The sequence below is a fragment of the Marmota flaviventris genome, chromosome 2, assembly GCF_047511675.1.
Source record: "Marmota flaviventris isolate mMarFla1 chromosome 2, mMarFla1.hap1, whole genome shotgun sequence".
NCBI classification, from domain to species: domain Eukaryota; kingdom Metazoa; phylum Chordata; class Mammalia; order Rodentia; family Sciuridae; genus Marmota; species Marmota flaviventris.
In genome coordinates, this window is record NC_092499.1 from 65398690 (window position 1) to 65417500 (window position 18811).

General features: G+C 40.5%; 2 protein-coding genes across 3 annotated transcripts in view; one reads left to right on the forward strand and one right to left on the reverse strand.

The window, feature by feature from the left end:
- The window catches only part of Zfyve26 (zinc finger FYVE-type containing 26), a 59159-nt gene extending 56810 nt beyond the window's left edge, over positions 1-2349 (forward strand). For both annotated transcript variants that reach the window (XM_027929505.3, XM_071607934.1), the window contains exon 42: positions 33-2349. In XM_027929505.3, coding sequence (XP_027785306.3) covers positions 33-236 — 204 coding nt within the window. In that variant the 3' untranslated portion in view covers positions 237-2349. The remainder of the gene's footprint in view (positions 1-32) is intronic.
- A 9614-nt stretch (positions 2350-11963) lies between these two features.
- The window catches only part of Rdh12 (retinol dehydrogenase 12), a 10586-nt gene continuing 3738 nt past the window's right edge, over positions 11964-18811 (reverse strand). Inside the window, exons 4-7 of the mRNA XM_027925213.2 lie at positions 18442-18546; positions 17192-17401; positions 15170-15359; positions 11964-12656 (exon numbers count right to left, since the gene is read on the reverse strand). Of these exons, the coding sequence (XP_027781014.1) occupies positions 12554-12656; positions 15170-15359; positions 17192-17401; positions 18442-18546 (608 nt within the window). The 3' untranslated portion in view covers positions 11964-12553. The remainder of the gene's footprint in view (positions 12657-15169; positions 15360-17191; positions 17402-18441; positions 18547-18811) is intronic.

The window sequence follows — 18811 nt, forward strand, 5'->3', positions numbered from 1 at the left end:
CCTTTCCACTGTTTCTCATATCCGATTGCCAGGTTCAGGCCTACCTGACATGTTGCAAGCTGCGATCTGCCTATCTGATTGCCGTGAAGCAAGAACACTCACGGGCCACCACCCTCGTTCAGCAGGTGCAGCAGGCTGCCAAGAGCAGCGGGGATGCCATAGTGCAAGATATCTGTACCCAGTGGCTTCTGACAAGCCACCCCCGGAGTGCCCATGGCTCAGGCTCCAGGAAGTGACCCTGGGCAGCAAGACCAGGAAAACATAGCAAAAGAACTGTGGCGACAGGAGTGATAACCCCCACCTCTCTCCTCCCATGGAGTGGGACTTCTCCGGCTCTGCCCCAGGTTGGAAAGAGTTGGATTGGACCCTACTTGCCTTCCAGCAAGGACAGGACTTTTCACGCAAGTGCCATGTTTCTGTAAAATTGTGGGATCTGTGTGTTCGTCTGGAGATGGCCAGTTCTTTCTACCTCAGAATGAGTGAGTGTGTGTACACAGGCATGTACACACATGTGTGCATGCTCCTGTACACTCATGTTTACGCCCAAGGATTTTCTGAACAAATGAGACTCTCCTCCATTAGAGGCACTTTCCTTTAGATTTTTGCCAGTTTGAAATCCTTCCCTGCGTTTTGGTTCTTAACCCGGGTCATCCTGTTTGTACACAGTCCCTCCACATGGTGATGCTTTAGTAGCTCCTCTTAACTAGAGGAGTTTTACACAGAATTATAGGGCAACACCAAAAGGATTGCTTCTTTCCCCTTTCTTTCCTTCCTGAAATTCAGAGATGGCTTTGGGGCAAGTGCTACCTGTGGAATAAAACTGCTTGCCAAGTGTCTCCTCTCACAAGCACAAGGAGTTCATGTGGGTCTTTGGAAGGTAACCTGAATAGAGGCCTTTCAGGTAGTGACGTCCGAGACCTCTGACAGCAATACAGGTGATCAGATCTGTGGGCTAATGCACAGATCGGAGGGTCCCTGTCACATTGATCCAGAGGGAAGTGAAAGGCAGGCCTCTCCAAAAAGGGATGTAGGATGGTTACTCACAAGCACAGAGCTGGCTCTTATTGGTATCCCTGCTACAAAGTTGATGGGTGAAAGATTGTGGCTCCCTCTCTGAGAGTCTGGGAAGAGTAATGGTAGTGAGGGTCCTATGACTGAATGGCTAGACTTTACCTATTTGAATTCCAGTCCTGTTTGTGCCTCTTGAATTGATTAAGAAACCATTTCCCTTCTTCTTCTTCTCCCTTCAGTCTTTCTGGGACCACTGGATGGATACTCAGACACCTGGGTCATTAAGACAGCAGTGCACTTCTTAGTCTTAACAGAAGGAATCAGGGATTCATTTTAGAGTTTGGCCTGTGGGCAAGGGTCAGAACTAGGGAGCCAGGTATGAGGGCACACACCTACCATTCCAGCTACACAGAAGCTTGAGGCAGGAGAATCGCAAATTCAAGGCTAACCTCAGCAACTTAGCAAGACCCTGTCTCAAGATAAAACAAAAAGGACTGGTGATGTAACTCAGTGGTAGAGTGCTTGCCTGGTAGCATGTGTGAAAAAAAGTACCTAGTACCACAAAAAAAAGAAGGAAGAGGAGAAAACAAGGGGACAATAGGTTACATCCAGTTGGTGGAAAACTAGATAAAATGCTTCTTGGCTTGTCTTCCCACCTGAGATGTGAGATATCTGAGAAAGGGTTTGTCATACTTAATTACTTGGATTTGCAAATGAGAGGCCTAAAGAGAAGCCATGCAGCCCTGAGTCTCCCACCAGCCAGAGCTCAGCCTATTGATCCCTTTTTTAAAGCTGAGAAAAACAGAAACTGGAAGTTGAAGTCAACATCTCTGGTGCTTAGAAACCCTGTGGAATTCCCTCTGAAATGAAATTTTTAAAGTAAAATAAATAAGTATTATGGAGATCTGTCAGATTGAAAGTTTCGGTCTTATTAGAGAGGAGAAAGACTGTAAGGAAAATACTAAATTTCTTTGGGGTGAAGTATGAGTGACTTTTCCTTCCTTGAGTCATATAACACATCTGACTGACTCCCAGGAAGGGCATCTGCTTGCCCTTCTGAATCTGCCCTTTTTGCACTGAACATAAGCACTTTATACAAATGAGTCACAAATCTTGCAGCCCTTAATTTGGGGTGTTAAGACCAGATTTTCCTGACTTTTTCCTCTAACTAGTTGAACTGTAAAATAGTCAGCCATTGACTAGACTGACATAGATGGGGATAAAGGTCTTTGAGCATCACACTGTGGTCTCCAGCAAAATATTCTCCAGAGCAAATGTATGCATTGAGGGGCTAATGTCTTACCACAAGCAAACCACAATAAAGTGTCTATCCAACTAGTTTCCTGGCCTCCTGTCTTCCTTGTACCGATTGCTCTTATCCTGCCCATCCTTTCTCCTTGTGTTTTCTGTGGATAGAAAAGGTAAGTAGGGATGGTTAGGTGACCTTCAACTCTTAAACTTTCTCTCAATGATTCCCATAATAACTACTGACTCAATCTTTGGTTAGGACTTATCTCGTTTTTTGAGTGTCGCAACCTATTAATGGACCCTCTGCCACCAAAAACATTTTTCTTTTTTTCATTTTAGTTTCGTTTTTGCTTCAGCTGGGAATGGGGTGGAGAAAGGTAATATATTTGTAAGGCAATAAAAGGTAAGTGAAAAGTCCCTCCCATTCTTGTTCCCAAAACCAACTCCCTTCCAGAGGCCAGCAATTATTTTGACTGGCTATTTCTAAACCAAATTTATACCCTCCTTAGTTCTCCCCTGTCAGCTCTGCCTCCTGAGACATTTCTACATGGCTCACCAGTTTCTAGTGTGTTGTTCCAGAGCTGCTTTATATATAAATAAGCATTATGACTGAAGTATTCCATGGTGAAAATAATGCCATAATTTAACCATTCTCTACCAATGGACATTTTAGGTTGTTGCCATCTTTTGGCACAATAAATTATGCTGCAGTGAAACATCTTGTCCAGAATTGCTATATTAGAGGATATGTGCATTTTGGTAAATCATTTCATTCACCTCCAAAGAGGTCATAACAATTGACTCTCCCACCAACAATGTACGGAGTGCCTGCTTTTCCTGCACCTTTGACAAAACTGTTGTGAAACTTCATAAATCTTTGCAGGTATGAAGTGAAAAAAATGGTACTCTGAGAACTTTTTTAAAGGTGTGTGCTATTTTAAAACCTCACTCCACATCCCCCAGCCGCACAAAAGAAAAAGTCAATAAACTCTTGTAGTTTCTAATAACCAATTTGTGAATTTTTAAAATATTTTGTAGGGTCTTTAGGGAAAGCAGAAATTGAACTTAAAATTGCTTGTACCCTCTCAGGGCATATGTTTGCAGCATGATACTTGATAATAGCAGTGGCATCACTGCTGTTATCTCCTTTCCCCAGAAACATGATCTCATCTAATTGCTCATTTAAAAAAAAAACACTAAAAATAAACACAATTCCAGATGTAGTGACACATGCTGATATCCAGCTACTGGGGAGGCTCAGGCAGGAGGATCACAAGTTTGAGGCCAACCTTGGCAGCATAGCAAGACCCAATCAAATTTTTTAAAAAGGGCTAGGAATGTAGCTCAAAGACAGAGCACTTGCCTAGCATGCATGAGGTTTAATTCCTCAGTACTGCAAAAAATGAAAAAAAAAAAAAAAGATAAAAACCATCTGAAATAGATGCGGTACATGTCATGACAGAGAAAATTGGAACTCCCAATCTAGATGAGGATAGAGGAGACATGAGCACTATGTTTAGAAACCTGAGACATGCCGAGGTTATCAGATCTCTTTGGCTGGACCTTAAGTTAAGTAGATCAAAGGCCATTAGATCTCTTAATCCCCAAGCAACCAAAGAGTTGTCACAGTAACCCTGGAGGAAATGGCCTCTTCTTGATCTTTGTCACCTCTTCCACAGTGACAGTGTTAACCAGCCCATTTTCTTCTACAACATGTGCATTCAACATCTAATTAGTGGTCGGCTGTTTTGCTGAAGTGCTTTCTTGCTCCCTATTTCTTCATGTTGTTTCTTCTTGAACCCTTCCTTCACCCCCACTACCACACCCTCCAGTCTACCATTGTCAAAAACCCTTCCTTCAAGCCCATATGGGGAGTCAGTCATCTCCTCTATAAATTATTTGCTTTTCTGGCAATACTCCCTATTCATCCTTCTTCAAGTTTCTGGCCATTCCCTCTAGACACTCTTTCTAGGTCCACAGATCTAGCAGTCTTATCTACTTAGGCATTGGGGATTGAAAGTAACCCAGGGTTACATTACCACTGAGCTACATGCCTAGCCTCTTTTACTTTTTGTTTTGAGACATGGTCTCACTAAGTTGCTGAGGCTGGCCTCCAACTTGGATCCTTCGACCTCAGGCTCCTGAATTGCTGGAATTAAAGGTGATCACCACCATGCCTGGCCTCCAGCAATTATTTTGACTGGCTGTTTCTAAACCAAATTTACACCCTCCTTAGTTCTCCCATGTCAGCTCTGTCTCCTGAAATTTTTCTACTTGGCTCATTTGTACCCCAAAATATCAGCATGTCCAAAGTGAGATGCATCTTATTCTACCCACAAGCTTGATCTTCCTCCTTCAGTAAGTATTAATATTAATTGATATTATTATTCTTTTGCATGCTGCCTGGGTTAGAATATCTGTGCAGTTTCTTCTCTTTTCATTCAGCACTTAAGCATATGTCTAGTGGAAAGTCAAACCCTACCTTCCCACCTTCCCAGTTTGCTTTATCATGTGTGAGGACCTTTTCGTCTTAGTTCCTTAGTTTCCTTAGGTCCTTAGGTCCTTAGTTCAGGTCCTTGTCGTCTCCTCCCCTTTACCTTAAACACTCATCCTGGAGTTATACTTCCTACCAACTCCATATTAACAAACAATAAGTCTAGAATAAAAGGACTATAATTTGGAGGTATGGAAAAACCTTGAAAACAGAAATGAACTCCAGAATCTTTGAAAGACTTTAATTTTATTGTGCTAATATATATATATTATATATATACAATATTATATATATTGTATATGGAGGTTAGAAAGCATTTTGTAATAATAAACAACTCATTACTTTTACATTTGTAGACTTAGTAGTATAAAAGTAATGTGCATGAAGTATATATATATATATAAAACCTACCATTTTATAAGTGTTCAGTACAGTATCATTAAGTACATTCACAGTATTGTGCATCACACTTTTAAATGTGGGAAGCCATTCTCGCACGTGATTGGGCACCTCCCTGATTGGGTGTGAGGCGCTCTGGCTAAACTGTGTCGGAGCTTTCCCCACCCTCTCCTGGTGCGAGAGCCTGTCCATGTGGGGGTGTGACTGACCACTGACCCTGAGGCCAATCACTGACCCTGACCTTGGAATGCTGCCCCCCTCAACCTTCATTGGATGGAATTTTCCCCTGAATTTCTTGTTCCCCAATAAAAGGCCACTCCCTGGCGTGCTCGCTCTCTCTCTCCTGCTAGCCCTGAGTAAGCCTTGCTGCCCTACCGGGTGGTTCGAGGTGTAAGCCAGAGAGGTGAGAGCCGTCTCGGACCTGGTCATAGAAAAAGGTAATTGAGTCTGTGTGTTTTATTTTGATCTCACTAGTTAACTTTTATGCCACAAACCTCTTTAATGAAACCAGTGCGCTGGTCGCATGGTAGAAAAATGTTAGTACTTTGGGTGACCCAGGTATATCCATAGCCATTTCAGTATTCATGTGATCTTCCATTACTACTATGTTTAAATACACTTTCTCAGATACTTCCTAAGGCAAAATTCTCATATGTTCAGTGAGCACTTGATTCTTTCATACCAGATTGACATTAAAACCTCTGTGGTAGACCTGGCACATCATAGGTCCCTCTTCTCTGGGAATTCCCAGGGTTAGGCCTCCAGTGGCCACATAGGATTATATGAACTAAAAGAACATAATTGCCCTTACACCCATTCAAGAAAGTCTCCTTCCTTTGGCCATGCACTTTGAAAATCCCATATTATACAAACATGCACAAGAAAACAATAACTATTTAAGAATACACGATCACCTCTCTTACTTAGGCTCTGGCTTTCAGTGCTGACATAGCACAGCCTCATACCCTTATCTACTCTCACAACTACTGCTGGTTAAGGCCCCTTAACCAGTGCATCTAAATGCTTTGAAAGTGTAGATTGTGCTGCTATCTTGGAGTACAGGGAGAATTGAATAAGCAATTGAGGAAAAGACAAATTCATCTGTCAAGTTCATTCTTAGCATGAATGTCATAAGTACGTAAAAGTAGATATCATTTTCAGTAGAGCTGAAGGTCTATTTTCTTGTTTCTCTTCATACTCCAAAGTGTATTTGCAACACTTGTATATGGAGGTTAGAAAGCATTTTGCAATAATAAACAACTCATATTACTTTTACATGTAGACATAGTAGTATAAAAGTAATGTGCATGTCCATTTTTTACCTTGGCAACTAGAACATTGAACATTAGAATTGTGAATAATTTTATTTTAGTAAAAATTCATAGAATTCATTAAATTTTTGAGCTGGATATGGTGGCACATATCTGTAACCTCAGCTACTTGGGAGGCTGAGACAGAAGGATTATAGGTTTTGAGGTCAGCCTGGGAAATTTATCAAATCCCTGTCTAAAAATAAGTAAGGGGTGGGATGTAGCTCAGTGGTAGAGTGATCACCTAGTATGTGCAAGACCCTGGCTTCCATCCCCAGTACCACAAAAAAATTAATCAAATTTTTAAAAACTAAACAACTTGAGCGTTAATTAAATAATTTTTATTTAAAATGTTGATATTCATAACTAATGTATATTGCCTTTTAACTTTAATAGATGAGTTAAATATTTTAGAGGAAAAATGACAACACATTTAAAAATTTTTATTTTTGTGTTTCTTTGATTTCCATTTTTATTAAAACATTCAAATTGTATATATGTGGGCTGAGGATGTGGCTCAAGCGGTAGCATGCTCGCCTGGCATGCATGCGGCCCGGGTTCGATCCTCAGCACCACATACAAACAAAGATGTTGTGTCCACCGAAAACTAAAAAATAAATATTAAAAAAATTGTATATATGTTGAATGTAATTACTTTTTTTATTCCTTTAAGTAACTGCCCTCTTGTGAACAAAATTATTGGATGATTACAACACAATTTGTGATTTTATTGAGATGCAGGAGAATTAAATTTTATGGAATAAGTATATAATATTTAATAAATTATGTCTTTATTTTATTATTTATCTCAGTACTACTCATCCATATGTTCTCTCATCATCTACCAGCTGGATACAGACCATCCAGTGAAGAACTCAGAGGAAATGAGAGATGATGGACCCACTGAATTTTTAATGGCCATGTGAATCCACCCTCTCAACTAACTCATCCGTATTCTGGACTGTGACATGAGCAAGAAATAAAATTTTAATATAGTAAGCCACTAAAATTTAATGCTTTCTTTCAGCAGTTAACTTCCTTCTCCCATTAGAACAAACTGTTCTTCTTCTTTGGTCTTCTCAGCTGATTGTTTTGGCTAATAGATATCATCCATCCATATGTAAAAAATAAAGATTGTACACATTGATTAAAATCTGGATGCACCCCTGTGAAGACGTACCAAGACTATTAAGATTCTCTGTACTGGCATGTTAGGTCAGCAATCCTCATGGTTTGATATCCTCAACTAAAGATAACAGGTATTGGAGGTGAATAAAAATATAATGAAACAGGTGTCAAAATTTCACTTGGAAGATGAGGAAATTGAGAGTAATGAAAGTAGACCAGGAAGACATCTGCTTTAGGCCAGCAATATTGCTGAAGAAAATAGGTCAAAAATAGCTGAATATTAGCAGTTGTATATGGTTCAACATCATGTATGAGGGCACAAATGTAATAAAGACAATTTACTATGTCACATAACAAGAAGTTTTCACAGATTCAAGTGACTCACTACTGCACCATCAGCAACTGAAGATCTTTCCATCTTTTGCTTCACTGTCCTCAGCATGTGAGCCTGATCTTTGGACAAGGTCAGCTCCACTGGTGGCCTCAAAATGATTGTGGCAGAGTCAGGTGTCACATTTAGCCATGACAGCATTGGTACTTAGGATTGAACAGAGGGTGAGGGTTATCACTGAGCTACACCCCCAATCCTTTCTATTTTGAGAATGGATCTCTGTAAATTGCTGAAATTTTTTGTTCTTTTTACTTATTCATGAGAGTAGAATGTGTTTTGACATATCATATATACATACATGATGTGGAGTTACACTGGTTTTATATTCATATATGAACATAGGAAACTTAGGCCCAATTCAGTCTACTGTCTTTCCCGTTCCCATTCCCTTTCCTTCCCCCATTTCCCCCGACCAATCCCATGAATCTCCCCTTCTCCTCCCTCCCTTCCCCCACCTATTATAAGTTAGCATCCACATAACAGAGAGAACATTTGGCCTTTGTTTTGGGGGATTGGCTTATTTCACTTAATATGGTAGTCTCCAGTTCTATCCGTTTACAGGCAAATGTCATAATTTCATTCTTCTTTATGGTTAATATGCCATTGTATATATGTACCACATTTTCTTTATTCATTCATCTGTTGACGGGCACCTAGGTTGGTTCCATAGCTTAGCTACTGTGAAATGAGCTGCTATAAACATTGATGTGGCTGTGTCATTATAGTAAGCTGATTTTAAGTCTTTTGGGTATACCATGCTTCACTTTTTTATTTTGTTTTTTTGTTGTTTTTTGTTGTTGTTGTTGTTGAAGTACAATGAAATGCACATATTTGAAGTCTCTACAGGAGACTACTACTAACACCTTTCTATCACCAGAGGGCGTAAGTGTCCAACCAACAGCGCCACCTCCATATGCTGGGAGGCTCCCAACCCCCGCAGTTGATAGTTGGGATCCTGAGACAGGATCTCCAATATTAACATGCCCTGTATTTGAGCAGGCAGGAGGGCAACGAATTCACCATGCTTTAAATTTCAAAAAAGTGAAGCAGCTAAAAGAGGCTGTAACAACCTATGGTCCTCAAGCACCCTTCACTGTAAGCATGGTCGAATCCATTACCAACTTGAACATGATGCCAGCAGATTGGGCTAATATGTGTAAAGCTGTGCTAAATGGAGGACAATACCGGTTATGGAAGGTTGCCAATGAGGAATTTTGCAAGGAGTCGGCTAGACGAAATGCAGCAGCTGGTTATCCTCAGAGAAATCTAGATACGTTGTTAGGAAAGGGACCTTATGAGGATCAGCAGCAACAAATTGCATATGATCCTGGCGTATACATACAAATTGCTGTAGATGCGGTTAGGGCATGGAAGACTTTACAAGGACATGGATGTTTACAAGGTCAATTATCTAAGGTAATACAAGGAGCTAATGAACCTTATGCTGAATTTGTAGATAGGCTTATTCAAATAGCTACCAGAGTTTTTGGGAATACAGAACAAGCAATGCCATTAATAAAACAATTGGCTTCACCATTGCTTCCACTCATAGCAGCAGTGTTTAAAAATAGCTATTTTTCTATATTTTTCTAAAATTTTATAAGCTTTCTGATTTGTTTTTTTTTGTACTAGATATTGGGTTCAGGGACACTTTACTTCTAAGCTACATCCCCAGCCTTTATCTCACTAAGTTGATTAGGGTCTCACGGCTCAGGCTGGCCAGGAACTTGTGATCCTTCTGCTTCAGACTCCCAAGTCACTAGAATTATAGGCATGCACCCATCACACCTGGCCAAGCTTTCTGATTTTTACAAGCTGGTGCTCAAACATGATACCGAAACATCTTGTTTAAATTTGCCTTTCCCTAATCACAAGTGAGGTTGAACATCTTAATTTGAGTATAGATTCATTTGCATTTCTTCTGTAAATTTCCTCTTTATATCTTTTTCACATTTTTTGGAGGTATTGGGGATTGAAACCAGAGGCATTCTTCCATGGAGCTGCACCCCCATCCTTTTTATTTGTTATTTTGAGGCAGGGCCTAAGTTGCCCAAGCTGGCCTTGACTTGCAATCCTCCTGCCTCATCTTTCTAAGGAGCTGGGATTATAAATGTGTCCCACCATGCACTGTGGTTCCTGTTCATATCTTTAGAGAAGTTCTCTTTTGGATTTTATGTCTTCTTTTATTGAGAAGTAGCAATTCTTTATGTAATATAGGTATTATTTAACTTTGTCACATAGATAGATACAGATGATATAGATATGGATAGGCATGTAGCAACACACCACTCAGTTTTACTTCTTCAGGAAAGAAGCTCTTATTCCTCCATATGCTAGAAGCATAGGTAGCTAACAGCTCTCATTTAAGTCTTTCTCTTGAACCTGCCCTCGCCAAAAAGAAGTTTCACCCAGGTCATGCTCCCTCCCTAGAAGCTGTCCACATCCGGTGACAGATCACTGTGGAGGCATAAATCTTTCCTCAATTTAAGGCAACTTAGCTCCAGGGCTCCCTGTGGAATAAGATCACCTAACCCTACCTCAGCCTCTAGAGCTGCTGGGATTACAGGCGTGCCCCACCATGCCCAGCCAGAGTCAGCTTCTTGCAGCCCATCAAAGTTGTGTTTCTTCTGCCTACATCCACTAAAGTATTTTTGAGTGAATGGTATGATACCCCCAAGATATTTTACAATATCCCACTCTTACCTCTTAAAAAATGTCATGGGGGAAATAGATGAGATGATATTGACAACATGTTAATAATGTTGCAGCTGGACATTGGGTGCATGGGGATTCATGATACTATTTGCTCTATTTTTGTGTTCAAAAATTTTAATAGGGTTGAAGGTGTAGTTCAGTGGTAGGGGATTTATCTAGCATGGGTGAGACCCTGGGTTTGATCCCCAGCATCACAAAGAGAAACAGAGACAGAGAAAGAGAGAGATTTAATAATAATTTTTTTAAAGGTTACTTGAGCTAGGCACAGTGGCACACACTTGTAATCCCAGCAACTCGGGAGCCTGAGGCAGGAGGATCATGAGTGCAAAGCCCTAGCAAAGCCTTAAGAAGCTTAGGGAGACCCTGTCTCAAAAATTTAAAAATAAATAAATAAAAAAGACCAGAGATGTGGCTCAGTGGTTAAGCGCCTCTCGGTTCAATTCCTGATACCAAAAAAAGAAAAGAAAACAAACAAACAAAAAAAAAAAAACCTTTATCTTAAAAAATAAATAAAACGCTACTTGATGTTGAAGAAAAAAAAATTTTTTTGTCACCAGATACTCTTGGAGGCTTTAGAGCTAGAGCCAATAAACATGGTTTCTAGGATCAACCAGCTGAAAGATTATTTACATCTCTCTTCCTCTTCTTGGTGATCTTCAGAACTTCAGTCAAGAAGCAGGTCACCTGGTCCACAGTATAGAAGAGTGAGGCCAGAAGGAAGAAGAGCTATGAATGTAGGGAAAGGGGTTATTGGGACTTGATTTTTCTGCAGCTACCATCTACCATCCTACCTCTGGTCTTACTCTGTGGTACAGTTTAGCAGTTGTGTTTTTTTTTTTTTTTAAAGAGAGAGAGAGAGAATTTTTTTAATATTTATTTTTAGTTTTTTTTTTTTTTTTCCGGTGGACACAACATCTTTATTTGTATGTGGTGCTGAGGATTGAACCCAGCGCCTCGCGCATGCCAGGTGAGTGCGCTACCACTTGAGCCACATCCCCAGCCCCAGCGGTTGTGTTTTAATCCACTCCTTTCACTTCTCAGCTAATAAAATGTTAGTTCTAGAAGAAACTTGAGAAAATATCCAACTATGCCATCTTATTTTGCACCCAGATACAATATGCTAAGAAAGTGATGGGTGGGTGGGTAGGGTGAGATACTGCTCACTAAACTGGTGGGCAGGCTTCCCTTCTTTGGCCCATGTCCCTGAGAAAATGGAAAGGCAATAAGATGAATGTGAATCTTTATTTTATCTAAAAATTGAGGTAAAGGGAACTCTATAATAAGAAACCATCTGCACAGTGGAAAATGGAAAGGCCCAGCTTCACTTCAGGCTCCACGATGCTCCAAAGAAGAAATCAAATTTGGCCAAGGTTAGCCATGATCTTCTTGAGTTGATCGCACTCCAGTTGGGACTAGCATTCCAAAGAGGAAAGTGGTCAATTAAGAGTTTGAGCCTAAAGCCCCCTGGAAATAGGTAATGCTACTGCTCCTGTCGCCTCAGCTTAAGCATGCACTCTGGTGTTTCTGGTGTTGGTGAGAAAATTGACCCAACTTCCCAGGCTCTTCTGTCACCCCCATTCCCAACCTGGGATTTGCTCAGTTCTTTTGTCCCATAGGATTGCTGATTCTCCATGTCTTCAAGAATGGTCTCTAGGTATGAACATCTTGTGCCATGAGCCAGCATCACATGAGGGTGTATCAAGGTTTCCAGAAAGGTCAGGAGGATCAGAGTAGGCAGCATTTGCAGCAGCAGCAGCCAGTCAAGAGGATAATCCTTTCAAGTTGGCCTTCTTGTTGGTCCCCTTTCAGTATGGCATGGATTTGGCCTGATAAAGCCATGGCTTTTCAACCAGCTAGCTACTCCCACTGGATTCCTAGAAGCTCACAGCTGACCTTCCACAGGCGCTCAGCTGTTTTGTTATTTCGGGCCCTTGAAGATACCCAAGTCCTCTTACAGTCACTGGAAGGCAGAGATGGGAGGAGAATATTAGATGTGAGAACTGGCAGTCTGGGAATGCTTGTGATCTCTTCCTCTAATGTTCTAAATATATTATACATAATGTACTAGATTCAAAGAAACCATATTAAAATGCATATTTTAAATTTTAAAAACAAATTTGGGATATGGTGATACATCAGCTTTTTAATTAATGTATTCTATCACAAGATATAGCATCAGAATTAATAACCATGGATTTCAAAGAATGGTGAGCAGAATTGGCATTGTGCTATATTTGTAATAACTGCAATGTTATATGAAAATATTTATACTAGAAGGCTAGAGGACTCAAAAGATAATGGGGAGGGATGGGGGAAACATAGTTCTCAGAATGGTTTTTAAAATTTTTTTGTTGTTGTTTTGTTGCTCTATGTGAGGGGAGGGGTTGTTTGTTTGTTTGGCAGTCTTGAGGAAGATTGAATCTAGGGTTTTGCACATGCAAGGCAAGTGATCTACCACTGAGCTACCTCCCCAGCCTCCCTCTTTTTTTTTCCCCAGCCCCCCTTTTTTTTTGAAACAATGTCTTACTAAGTTGCCCAGACTGACCTTGAATTTGAAATCCTTCTGCCTTAGTCTCCCAAGTCACTGGGATTACAGACATGCATCACCACTCACCACACCTGCTAACACTTGGCTTTTTTTTTTTTTTTGGTGGTGCTGGGGACTGAACCCAGGGCTTTGTGCATGCTAGGCAAGCACTCTACCAACAGAGCTGTATCCTTTTAATAGTATATTTTTTTCTAATTATGAAATTTCTGTATGGCTTTTAGAAAATGTAGTACTGATAAAAGAAGAAGAGTCTATTAATTAACTGCTTTTCTTCATAACTTTGTTCACTTTCTTCATGTATAAACAGATACAGTCTTTTATATAAAACTGGAATCATACTGCATTTAATTTGAGGAAGATATCTTTCTCCTGTTAAAAATATATTTAATTACAAAAATAACAAATAAATATATGATCTTCTAAACATTTTTAAATAATAAAGAAAAACCTAAAATAAAAAAGCTAAACTCCTCCTTTACATGCCATCCAACTCTCCCCCAAACTTCTTTGAAGTAAGCACTACTACCCAGTGGCTGGGTATGTATTTACAATAAATAATTATATAGTTTAGTATTATAGTCATTTTTTCTCACAACATTATACAACCAACATTTGCCCATTAATTAAATACTATTTGAAAATGTTACATTTAATTATGGCAAAATATTTTATCACAACTTTATGGCAGTGACTTAAACACTGAGACTCTAGAGTAGATTTGTCCAACAGAAATATGATGCAAACCATGTGAGCCACACATGCAATTTAAAATTTCATCTAGTAGCCACAATCAAAAAGTAAAAAGAAATGGGTGAAATTGGTTTTAGTAATATATCTTAGTTAACCCATTATGGCCAAATCATTACAGTATGTAACCAATATAAAAATAATGAATGTCATATTTTTATTTCTTTTTCCATACTATGTCTTCAAAATTTGGTGTGCATTTGATACTTACAGAACATCTCCATTTGGACTAGCCATATTTCAAGTGTTCAATGGCCACACGTGGCTAGTAGCAATAGCACTAAATAGCACCACTCTAGAGTCAGACTGCCTGGGTATAAACCCCAGTTCTACCATCTACGAGCTCTATGAACTTGAGCAATTCCTTCATTATCCTGTGCTTCAGTTTCATTTGTAAAGTGGGGATAATATTACCTACCTCTCAGAGTTTGATCATTGTATGAACTAATACACACAAACATTTAGAAGAGTGACAAACACATAAAGAGCTCAAGCAACAATAGTTATTAGCATTTATCCATTTCCCTGTTATTGGACACTGAGTTTATTTACAGTGTTTCACTTAAATGCACTGATGAACAGCCTTCAACAAAGTGGGACAGCAGAGAGGACTTAAGTCATGGAATGGGATGGGGATTTAATCCTGGTCTTTCCTTTATTCCCAAACTCAGGTTGCACATTGAGCTTGTGATAAGATACAGTACTGAAATTTCTATTTTTATATTCTAACAGATAATACCAATCTCGACAGCACTGGGACAGAGTTGACACTGGAGAAAGAGATGATCTTCTCCCAACAACTTTGTGCTAAGTGGTATCAAAGAATTCATGAATCAAATCAGCCAAAACTTTAAAAGAGGAGAAAAAGAATCCAGAGAGCCTGCTAACAATATTCTTTGCATATCATAAACACCAGGGACAGTCTTTAACAGCTTTCAGAAAGCTACAAAGTTTACATAGAAAAGCAGCACCTAGGTATAAAATAGAGCTATAAAAGCAGTTCTTTCTAACGTAAGTTTCCTTGGAAAAGAAAATGGAATTGTTTGCAGATCCAACCCAAACCTGTCTTCCATCATCAGACACAAATGAGGGGACTCGCAAAGCCTAGGGAGTCCTGTGTCTCACACATACACAGGTAGAGGAGGGTGGAAGAGGGAATCTACACTGCCGCCACACACCTGAAATACTTGCCACTCAGGGGCTCCAGGCCCTCAGCCAGGGCACAGTGCAGACTGGTCTGGGCCCCTTCCCTTGTGGTCTTGACGAATGGGGAAAAGAGCCTCCAGAACAGACACAGCAGGAATGAGTGCCGAACCAGCTCCGAGCTGACGATGCCTGGGTGAACTGCATAGGTGGTGACTCCTGTGCCTAAAGAAAAGACGGCACAGTGAGACTAGGCACATGCTCTGAGCTCAGGAAAGCAGCGCATCTCTGCAGCAAAACATATAAATAGGAAGAAAGAACTCAGGAAACCCAACCCCAGGGTCCAGAATTCACCACTGCTAGCCAGGCAGAGTGTACCCAAAAATGAATTGATCTCTTCCAGAATGATTTATAGCTTTCTCAGCCTTCTGTGCCTGGTTCAATGTCCTCCTATTTCAATGTCACCTTTATACCAGGGCTAAATTACTACTAATAAAAAAAAAAACACGTAGTAAGTAGAAATATCAATTATTAACAGTTGTTTCTTTACCATTTCTATAGGAGGGGCTCAGGAGTAGTGATCTGATTGGAAGGTAGAGGAGCGGGGCCTAGTTTTGAGGTGCATTTGCCCAGCAAACATATTTTATGTAGATTGAGGGTGTTGATGAAGATTATGGAAAGTTAACCTGCTCCCCAGACACCCCTGTGTAACCACTGTTTTCAGTACTTATTATAAAATACGCTTTACCTTCATTGTCTCATTTAATTCTTAAAGAGGTTTGTGAAGTAGGTAATATTAAGATGCCCATTTACATTTTATAGCTGAGGAAACTGAGTCACAGAGAGAGGAAATAAATTTCTCAAGGTCATACCTAGCAGATTATAGGACCAAGGTCTCATCCCAGAGGTAGAGAAAAGATCAGGGGCTCCAGACCTGGACTTTCTGGATGGTATTCTGGCTCATCTAGGAAACTCACTTGGGCAAATTTATTATCTATACCTGATTCTTCATTTGTAAGAGGAGGGGGAATAACAGCACCCACCTCATAATAATGTTGAGGATTAAATTAGTTAACACAGAGTATGGCACAATAAACTCCCAATTGCTGTTCTAATTATTATTTATTTTTAGGATTACTCCGTTCTTCTGCCCTTGGGGTTCTGAAAGTAAACACTGTTGTTCTCAAACCCTGGTTTGTTCACTATAGTAAATGGTCCCCCAGATTCTCAGATGTCAGAGCCAATAGCTTGAGCAAAACTCCCAGGGAGCACAGAGTTATTAAGTATTAAGAGCCAGACTCACCTATTCTACAGTTGAGGAGACACAGGGAGGTTAACTGGACAGTCCACATAGACACAGGGCTAGTATGAGGTAGAACAAGAACTCAGACCCCAGGGCCTGAACTCCAGCCCTTCCTGCCTGACTCCAGGCAGTGGCAGCCCTGTAGCTTAGCTCCCCAGGTGACTCCAACAAATGGCACAAAAGGAGGAAGCACCTTGATTTAAAGCAAAGCACCCACATTCCATTCCTGACTCTTTGTTTTGCCATGTAATCTTGAATCAGCCATTTTCTTAGAACTCAGTTCTGACCTATGAAGTAGGAATAATAATACCCACTCTGCCTGTTACAAAAGGTAGCTGTGAAAATCAAATGAGATAATAGATACAAGATAAAATTTTACATACATGTAACTTTATAAAGTTCCTAAATCCTATTCAATATTAAGCTCTCTGGAGACAAAGACTATTCTATTTACAGTTTATAGCCTCATTCTCCTCAACACACAAAGCTACTACTGAAATGTACATGTTTTACAGCCTAAATTCAGAAGTTCTGGAGCTGGGGTTGTGGCTCAGAGGTGGAGCACTCGCCTACCATGCGTAAGGCACTGGGTTCGATCCCAGTAGAACATAGAAATAAAATATATTGTGTCCACCTATATCTAAAAAATAAATATTTAAAATAAATAAATAAATTCAGAAGTTCCTGTGAACCTCTGTCTGGACAGGCGACACTGTTTTTGTCATTTTAAACCTGGCCCTTTCTCCAAACTTACCTTGGAGCCTTTTGGCCAGCTCTCGAGTAAAAAGCACATTGGCCAGCTTGCTGTGACAGTAGGCAAGACCACTGCAGTAGCGCTTCTCGCCTTGTAGGTCATGGAAGCGAATCTTGCCAATATGATGGACCACTGATGACAGGTTCACCACCCGTGCAGGAGCAGACTCCTTCAGCCGCTCGAGGAGCAGATGGGTGAGAAGAAAGTGGCCTGCAGAGAGAGCCAGCAAAGAGACTGACAGCAGCCTAGGCTCAGGGTATGGGAGCTGATGACAGGACTTCAGCATTAGCTCATTGTCTTCTGGGTGTGAACAAATTCTGATGCCATGAATAACTCAGTGCTAATGGTCATTGTTCCAAGTTAACGGATTCCTCAAAGCAAGGGCCAGAGCTGGACTATGGTAAGGCAATATTAATCTTTATTTGTACATCTGTCTTTGCCTGGGTCAGGGAAAAAAGCCCTCCTGCTCTATGATCATGATTGCTTAACTGTGGACTCAGGTATACTCATGTACAGAGGAAGGATAGAATAGTCAAAGAAAATGACATTTGCCTGGGATCACAGAACAAGTTCCATGCACTCCTCTCTAAAACCATCACCTTGAACTCTGAACCCCCAGATATATGTCTTATACCTCAAGTTCTTGACGTTTGCCTGCCTCCATGGACCAACCCTTGACTTGGTTGCATCTCATATGGATTTGATTCCTCCAGTCACACCCAGATTCCTACATACCCCAAGGCCGGCCCTGCCTGGCAAACTTTGCACTGTCATTATCCCATACAAGAATGATGTTCTCTCCTAAGATTTGGGGTTTCTTTCTGTCTTTTTTCCTTTTTTCTGTACTGGGGACTGAACCCAGAGCCTTGCACATGCTAGATAAGCATTCTACCACTGAACTATACCTCCAACACTTTTTTATTTTTTATTTTGAGACAGGGACTAAGTTGCCCAGGTTAGTCTTGAACTTGTGATCCTCCTGCCTCAGTCTCCCCAGTAGCTGGGATTACAGGACTGTGCCACACAATTCTCAGCTGAGATGTGGGGCTTCTTAATGGTATGGATAGGAAGGCCTTGCTTTTTTTTTATACTGGTTAGGAGAGGGACAATGAATACAACAATGTGTCCGATCTATTGGAATATTGAAATCTAAAGGGACCACTGGAGATTCTCAGCACTGGTATAGGACCATCTTCCTATAGAGAACAAGGGGGATGTGCTTCATTTTGGAGTCATGTAAGTATACTTACCCAAATGGTTGACCCCCAGGTGAGTTTCAAAGCCATCTGCTGTCTTGGAATATGGACACAACATCACTCCTGCATTATTGATCAGAATATGGAGTTGTTTTTCTTCTGCCAAGCACAACCAAGGAGAGCCTGTGTTAGTGAGGAGACCAATAGCTACCTGTCACAGCCCTGAGTATTTGTCCCTTGTCTTTGTCCAGAAACACTCTTGTTGCAGAAAGGTTATCGAGAAACTAATGTGACTCCATTTTTGAAAATAAATAAATAACAGCAGCTTCTACCTCAAGGCCTGTCCTAAGGAAGGGGGCATGACCCTTGTCTTTGGAAAAACCCACAGAGCACTCCTAGGCACATACCAACCCTGCTGAGTTGT